Source organism: Gracilinanus agilis, chromosome 6 (assembly GCF_016433145.1).
Source record: "Gracilinanus agilis isolate LMUSP501 chromosome 6, AgileGrace, whole genome shotgun sequence".
NCBI lineage: Eukaryota > Metazoa > Chordata > Mammalia > Didelphimorphia > Didelphidae > Gracilinanus > Gracilinanus agilis.
Genome location: NC_058135.1, coordinates 134,476,036 through 134,484,886, shown reverse-complemented (window position 1 = coordinate 134,484,886; position 8,851 = coordinate 134,476,036). Strand labels below are relative to the sequence as shown.

General features: G+C 41.2%; 1 protein-coding gene across 1 annotated transcript in view; it reads right to left on the bottom strand.

Moving 5' to 3' along the window:
* Positions 1 to 8,006, bottom strand: part of LOC123253035 (malate synthase-like) — a 53,588-nt gene extending 45,582 nt beyond the window's left edge. The window contains exon 1 of the mRNA XM_044682305.1: positions 7,965 to 8,006. Within this exon, the coding sequence (XP_044538240.1) occupies positions 7,965 to 7,970 (6 nt within the window). The 5' untranslated portion in view covers positions 7,971 to 8,006. The remainder of the gene's footprint in view (positions 1 to 7,964) is intronic.
* Positions 8,007 to 8,851: the final 845 nt, after the last annotated feature.

Genomic DNA, 8,851 nt, shown 5'->3' with positions numbered 1-8,851 from the left:
AACCACACATGCTAATGAAAAACAGTCACGGGCCGCATCCCGGGGCTGGTTGTCCCCCGACGTTCGCCTGTAACTTCATCGTTAAATCTCATGCAATGCTTAGCATGGAATTTGGAGTGTTCACAAAATACTGGATGAGTCTAGGTTTTCATTTATTGGTTTACTCATTCATTTATTTCAAGCCCTTACCTTCTGCCTTAGAATCGATACAAAGTATTGGTTCTAAGGCAGAAGAGCAATGAGGCTTAGGCAACTGGGGTTAAGTGACTTGCCCAGGGTCACGCTGCTAGGAAGGGTCCGAGGCCAGATTTGATTAGTATATGTTGATTAGAAATGTGGACACAGACATTGGGTGACATAGGGTACAGACTATTCTCTAAGGAGACCAGGGACAGGGGCAGCTGGGTGGCACCGCAAATAGAATGCCAGGCCTAGAGACAGGAAGTCCTAGGTTCAAATCTTGCCTCAGAGAGTTCCTAGCTGCCTTAGCCTGGCCAGGTCACTTAACCTCTATTGCCTAGCTGTTACTGCTCTTCTGTCTTAAAATTCATAGTAAGGCAGAAGGAAAGAGTTTGACTGGAGGGTGGGTGGAGACAGACAGACAGAGAAGGAGAGAGAAAGACAGAGAGGGACACACACACAAACCTGAGAGTTGCTCCGGGTGCAGGGGCCTCCTAACCTCATCTGCTTTGTGTGTGTGCCCGCTCTCTAACCCTCCATCCCATACTGCGGATCCCATACTGCGCACATTGGTGGGAGAAGGTGACTGAGATCTGTGGTGGAAGATTTCTGCGTTTGCCTTCTCAGTAAATGCTATGCTGATAATTATTCCTGCTTTTGCCTCATAGTAGCTAAATGTTATAATTATCCGTGTTTTCACCATATTGTTTTGTAAATGTCACATAGAAGTTATAAGAACTACCAAAAAATGAAAGCAAACACCCCAAAGAAGAGATGAAAGAAAACCTACCCGATCTTATGCAGAGGTGGAAGTTACACAAATGCTGCACATGGCACAAGTTTTCAGACCTTTTAAATGTACTGATATTCTTTTTCTTTTTTATTGTCTTTATGAAAATACTATTTGTTATATGAGGAGAGATAATGGGAAAAGTGATTTTTTTAAAAGGCCAATAAATTATTATTTTTTAAAAGAATTAATGGCATGAAGAGATAATAGATAATGAGACATATTCTTGGATGTGGCCAAGTATGGAATCTTTTGTACTATTAATATTTGCCAGAAGAGAATTTTTTTTGAGGGACAAGGAAAAGATGAGAAATAGAAAAAAAAAATTAAGTCATTGGCGTTGGAGGCAGCTAGGTTTTTGAGCCAGGTCCAGGTCTTGGATTAAACTTTGTCTTCAGACACTTCTTAGCTGTGACCTTGGACAAGTCACTTAACCCCCACTGCCTAGTCCTTACCACTCTTCTGCCTTGGAACCAACACACAGTGTTGATTTCAGAGAGAAAGGCAAAGGAGGGATTTGAGCTGAGTCTTGAAGGAAGTCAGAGAAACTAAGAGGTAGCAGTCAGGAGTTCCAGCATGCAGATATCAGGGCCAGCAACGCAAAGAAACAGCATAGGAGAATCACAGGTGAGGCACAGCAAGTAGGCTAATGTTGATATAACAAAGAGGTTAGATTTATTTTGTAATCCAAAATAATTCATTAGAAGAAAAAGAATATGGGCTGGATGCAAATTCTTTCTTGCCCTGTTTTACCAGTGAACCTTTTTTCTTTACCCTCCAAGCCAAGGTGGGATTCCTGTTTCTTAGTCTTCTTGGGTAGATTTTTTTTTCCCTTTAGTGTGAAGACTAAAGGGAACTGGGGACTGTTGATACTTTTTTTGCTTTAAAAATAGATTTTATTTTATTGTTGTTTTTTTAACCCTTAACTTCTGTGTATTGGCTTCTAGGTTGAAAAGTGGTAAGGGTGGGCAACAGGGGTCAAGTGACTTGCCCAGGGTCACACAGCTGGGAAGTGTCTGAGGCCAGATTAGAACCTAGGACCTCCTGTCTCTAGGTCTGACTCTCAATCCACTGAGCTACCTAGCTGCCCCCTTTAAAAATAGATTTTAAATGGATATCATATTTACATTTCACTTGGAATCCCTTCCCTTTTCTTAGAGTCCTCCTTAGAATGTGATTTTTTCTTTCTTTTTTTTTTAAATTTTATTTTTTTAGAAAAATTTTTTTCATAATTACATGATTCATGTTCTTCCTCCCCTCTCTCCCCCAGCCGATGCGCATTTCCATTGGATTCTTCCAGTGTCATCAATGAAGACCTATTTCCATATAATTGATAGTTGTACTAGGGTGGTCATTTAGAGTTTACTTCCCAAATCACGTTTGCATCAACCCATGTGTTCAAGCAGTTGTTTTTCTTCTGTGTTTCCACTCCTGTAGTTCTTCCTCTGAATGTGGGTAGAATTCTTTTCCATAAGTCCCTCAGAATTGTCCTGGGTCATTGCACTGCTGCTAGTACAGAAGTCCATTACATTCGATTTTACCACAGTACATCAGTCTCTGTGTACAATGTTCTTCTGGCTCTGCTCCTTTCACTCTGCATCAGTTCCTGGAGGTCTCTCCAGTTCACCTGGAACTTCTCCAGTTTATTATTCCTTTCAGCACAATAGTATTCCATCCCCAACAGATACCACAATTTGTTCAGCCATTCCCCAGTTGAGGGACACCCCCTCATTTTCCAATTTTTTGTCACCACAAAGAGCATGGCTATGAATATTTTTGTACATATATTTTTCCCTATGATCTCTTTGGGGTATAAACCCAGCAATGGTAAGGCTGGATAAAAGGGCAGGCAATTAGAATGTGATTTTTAAGGGTGAAGAAAAAAATTTAGTAAAACCAATTAATACCTCAAAAAAAACCTTCTGTTATTTAAAGGCAATATTTGATTATCAATGGAACCTTCCTTCCCCCCTCATCATCCACACCAACATCTCCCTCCCCCAATTCTACCCATATTTTCTTTTCTCTCTTCTTAGGGTCAGGTTTGACTTATGTCTTTTTAAAAAGAGTCCTTGCCCAATATTTAGAGGTCGCCCCCACGCAAGGGCAGGGATGCCGCATTCAGGCGCAGGCGATCCATCACAGATCACGCTGTGCAAGGGTTTGAAGTGGCGCCCTGGCACCCAAGAGAACTCTGAGGACACTCTCATTGCAGCTCCTTAGCCAGAACCATCCACCTAGCACAGTAGGGGTTGAGGAGTGTAAAAGGGAATTCTTGGTTATCTTTGAGTTCACACTTGTGAAAAGGGAATCCTTTGTTCTCTTTGCCTAGTTGGAGTTAACACTTTGGTTGGCAATAACTTTGAAACCACACAAGCTTGAAAACCACTTAGTGAATTCACACCCTACTTAGTGCTAGGTGAGAAGCCAACAAGATACATGGAGAGCTCCACTCTTTTTTCTAACTCAAACAGTCAGAAACTTGTTCACACCCTCAGAAAGAGTGAACCTTTTTGATGAGCATTCACACCTCCAGATGGTGAAAACTAGTTCCCACAAACACTGCCCCCTGGGCAGGGCTAGACAATTTGGAAGCTGTGATTGGCCCCTGTGAAAAGGGGCAGGGACAGGAAACCACTATAAAAGCCATGAAGGCAGTCTGGTGAAAGAGAGGCTGGTGAAAGGCTGGTGAAGGCTTCTGGAGAAGGAGGTCTTTTGGAGAAGGAAGTCTTCTGGCTGAGTCTTCTAGCTTTCCTGATTTGTGGAGGAGTGCTGGCTGGGACACTGAGACCTTGGTGAGACTGCGCTCAATATCTTCTTTGGAATTCCACGTGGTCAGTTTAAAGACTGAATCTTCCTGAACTTCCCTTTAATAGAGACTCTATAAATGAAGCTTTGCTTCATTCACCTCCAGGGCTCTGGCCCTCTGACTCTCTGCTGAGGGTTAATTAGATTTACCTACTATGTTAGATTCCTATTTCCTTATTTCTTCTACCTCTTCTCAATTGTAAATAAATTCCCATAAAAGTCAATTTTGACTTGAGGTTATTCCTTAATTGGGGAAATTTCCCCTGACAACCACCTTTTACTATATAAGACCAAAAAACCCTTTTCCCTCTTACAGGAGGGAACCCCTGACTTGCGTGCCTGGGGCTCCTCTTAGGGCCTTGGACACAGGCTCTGGTTCCTTGTGGAGGCCCTGCTCCTGGCTTGGATGTCCCAGGAAATGTTTGACCAGTCTCTGATGGCTAGGGGCAAATGGGTGGAGAGTGGGAGGTGGGAGAGAGAGGGCCTTCCACTGGAGTGATCCCTCTTCTGGAAACTGGCTTTCACCCTTATTACTTGTCTCTCCTGGACTTCCAGAAAGTGGCAGGGTGGGGAAGAATCCGGGAGAGAAGACGGCCTTCAGTGGTACCAGTCACAGGCTTGATAGTCTGTCTTCAGAATTCGATTTCAAGGTCTCGGGGAACAGGCCCCAGGCCTTAGGACCTTAACCCCCAGCACTTTCTAGACTTGGTTAAATTAGACTGGTCACTACTTGCTGGCACTTGTGTTTCATCTACTGCATTGAATGTTAAAGTGAATTTAATATAAAAAATACTGTGGGATAATTACTCCTGATCTAAGGATAATTGTTCCCATTATATTAAGTGTGGATATTATTATAATGTACATTTCAGATATTAAGTGTAACTCCAAGCTTTTTTCCACCCTTCCTGTTAAGCAAAGACTAATTTAAAAATTCATAAAAGATGTTATTACTGCTCTCCTTTTTTCAAGGATGTGGAAATTGTTGTATTATATAAAAACTAATGACTATTTTCCTTTATTTTATTCACTGTACTAATGAGATCAATTACAGTGACTGTTGCAGAGTTAAGTCAGAAATACCCATTAGACAGAATTTTAAATGACCTTTCTTGAGTTTGTCCAATTTAAGATGTCTTCAAAGCAATCATAATCTATTCCTGAAATGAGGCTCAAATCTAGAATGTTTGGGGACTCTACTCATAAGGTCTTGCCATCTGAATTCTAGGTCTGCCAAACAAAAGGAAAAAGCAAATAAGTGCTAGTTCATTTTTTTTAAACCCTTAACTTCTGTGTATTGGCTCCAAGGCAGAAGAGTGGTAAGGGTGGGCAAAGGGGGTCAAGTGACTTGCCCAGGGTCACACAGCTGGGAAGTGTCTAAGGTTGAATTTGAACCCAGGATCTCCCATCTCTAGGCCTGACTCTTAATCCACTGAGCTACCCAGCTGCCCCTGCTAGTTCATATTTGCATAAACTAACAAAACATAACATAACATAAACTCTCACAAACCATTTTTTAAATGTTTCATATTTTTACATCACTATTACTTCCAATAATCCCGTTCCCTTTCTCTGCTCACACAACTCTTCCTCATAACAGAAGCAACTAGATATAATTGATGCAAGTTTGTTATACTTGGAAGCATATACAACATTCTGCATCCACAGCCTCCGTTTTCTAATGAAAAGAAGAAAATATAAGCTTTATCATTCATCCTCTGGAACTGGATGATTAACACACTGATTTAAAAAAATTCTTTTTTACATTGTTAAGGTTGCTTGTTTTCTTGGTACTGCCTTTTTTTGTTTTGCATCAATTGGTACAGATATTCCCAAGATCCTCTGAATTCCCTGTATTTGCTCTCTTTCCATTTTATTGTTGTCTTTTATTTGAGCATCAAAGTTATTCCCAGAATGACTGTTTCCCTCCCATTCCCCAAACCTTTCCTTTGTAACTTTTTTTTTTTTTTTTTTTTTTTATAAACCCTTGTACTTCGGTGTATTGTCTCATAGGTGGAAGATTGGTAAGGGTGGACAAAGGGGGTCAAGTGACTTGCCCAGGGTCACACAGCTGGGAAGTGTCGGAGGCCATATTTGAACCTAGGACCTCCTGTCTCTAGGCCTGACTCTCACTCCACTGAGCTACCCAGCTGCCCCTGTAACTTTTTTTTAAAGACAGCAACTATTAAACAAAGCCTGTGCAAAATTCTCTACCCATTGTCCTACCACTTTTACAGTGAAATGAGGGAGGTGGATTTCCTCATCTCTCCTCTTTGGCCAAGATGGTTCATTTACCACACATAGCATTTGGCATGATTTTAGTCTTCCTGTATATTGCTCTCGTTATTATGTAGACTGTGCGGGGTTTTCTTAGTTCTGCCTCTTTTACTCTGAATCAGTTCTTAGACATCTTCCCATCCTTCTTTGAATTCTTCTCTTCATCATTTCTTAAATTCTATTTGCAGGCCCCAACCTGTTCAGTCATTCCTCAGTCACGGAGCACTTCGTGGCTAACAAAAAGTTTTGTTGGCATTCCTTGGGTAGATACGGTACCCCGTTTATCTTTTATGTCCCTGAGACTCGGGCCCAGTCACGGTAATGCTAAGTCAAGGGGCATTCCTAATCGAGTCCCTTTTCTCATAGTCTCAAATTGTTTTCCAGAACAAATCAAATCATACTAATGTGCTGAGTGAAAACTATCTGGTGCCTGGTGCGGCCATTAGTGCTACTGAGGAGGCTCCGTTGGGGTTCTGTTGAACTGATCATACGCTCACATGAAATCCCGGGGCAGGAGGGGAGGGAAAGCAGGCTGCCTGGGGAGGCTGGAACCGGAGCAGGCCCAATGGCCCCTGATGATCAGGAATGGAACAGGGCCTGGGAGGAACGTCCAGCCTCGGTAAGAGAAGGAGAAGAAGGACCCGGAGAAGGGAAGGAACATGAAAAGAAAGCTTTTTCTCCCTAGCCTTGTCTGGCTCCCCTTCATGGAATGCCTCTCTGCCCTCACAGAAGGGCTTTTTGCTCTGGCTTCTGACCTTTCCTGGCCCCCCAGTGCCCAGCCGGTGCTGCGCTTCTGTCCTAATACTAAGGCAGAAGGGAAGAGAGGAAAAAATTCAATCGCTCAAGCACTGGCCTCTCTGGGACGCCTCTCCTCAGGCTCTTCCTCAAACATGGCATTTATTTCTTTGCACTCACGATCTTCATATTTACTTCGCAAATACTCATAGAAATAACTTTTGGTCTCCTTCATTAGAACGTGGGCTCCTTAAAAGTAGGAATGGGCGGCAGAGTGGAGCTAAAGTGGCGAAGTCACCATTTTTTGCCAAACTCTCCCAACACACTCTCTACAACTTACAAGAGCTCATTAAATCAAATTCTGAGTGGGAAAATCAACCCCCCTAAAATCACAGGTAGTCATTTTTTCACTCCCAAGACAGTTAAAGATGACAGAGAGGTTTGTGGACACAGGGAGAGCAGCACTGAGTCAGAACGAGCGGGTCCCCTTCGGCAGCTCAGTCATCTGTTTTTACATGGGCATAATTTTAAAGGGCGATTTTTTTTATTTCTAAAGGGGCAAAAGATGGCGTACTTTTTTGTTAAATGCAGGCATCATAAAATCAGATTGATTCCAGGGGCAATAAATTCCTGGCATGGGCTGTTACGCATCAAAGGCACATTGACCAAATTGTAGCATGGATAACATAATTCCATTCATTTTTGTAATAATCTTAAAAAAAAAAACCAAACCCCACATCCTATACTCATATAAACAAGCACTAAATCATATGTTTTTCTTCTGTATTTCTACCCCCACAGTTCTTCCTCTCAATGTGGATAGCATTCTTTTTCATAAGTCCTTTGGGATTGTCCAGGGATAACTTAGATTTCATTATCGCAATTAAATTTCAAAGTAATTTGATTATAATAGCACATAAACCTACTGCATACTTAAAATGATAACTATTAGGACATTACCAGAGAAGATTAATTATAAACCCAAGTTTGAAGAAAAAAAAGATGTTGAAATTTAAAAAAAATGTTAGTGAAATTAAATTGAAAACATGAAACAAAGTTACAGCAAGACAGATTCTTAAGATTTCTCAAGAGAAGCATTTGTCCTATAACTATATCTAATATAGCGTTTCATTTTCCTTAAGGAAAATAAATTCAAAAGTCATGGTTTACTCACAGTCATTTCCAAATAAATTCAAAAAGTGTAACTCAGGCTACCACCACAGTATTCAAGTTTGAAAGGAACATCTGAATAGGAAATCGCTAGAGTTTATCTTTCAGTGTTTGATTAACAGTGGTGTTGAGTCAAGACTTTGAACCTTCACTTTCTGGTAATTGTCCAAGTACATTCCTCTACTTGTTTTTCTTTCCTTTTACAGAATTTTCTTCTAATTCTAGTAATCCTTGTTAGGCTTTTCTGGAACAATAATAATAAATTAATAAGAGGACTTGATTGCAGAGTTCCATCTTGCTACTACTATTGACAAACCACTTAAAGATTTGCAAAGTACTTTATGAATATTTTATCTGATCCTCATAACAACCTGGGAGGTAGATGCTCTTATGAGAGCCCATTGGACAGATGAGGAAGTTGAGATTAAGAAGGGCTAAATGACTTGCCCAGGCACAATCATACAGTGAGTAAGTGTTTGAGGCCACACCTGAACTCTGACTCCAGGCTTAGCATTCTATCCACCACCCCACTGAGCCTCCTAATACAGATACTAATGACAACAAATGGGCGAGTTTCCTTCTCTCCTTTATTCACTTAATTTTATTTTTCTCTTTTTGTGCCCTTACAAATTGCTTTTTGGCACACATGGTTATTCCCTGGAGTACAACAGAAACTCCCTGAAGGCAGGGCCTTCATTTTGTTCTTGCCTTTGGATCACTTAGCACAGGTTTTGGCGTAAAGTAAGTGCTTTAATAGATGCCTGTGGAATGGAATTGGGTTTGTCTTCACATTTCATTTTCCTTCTCTGCCTCTTTCCTCTGCACTAAGCTGGCCATGCCATTACTGACATTCCTAAGTATTATTTTGTTTCCTTTGTAATACTTAAGGTT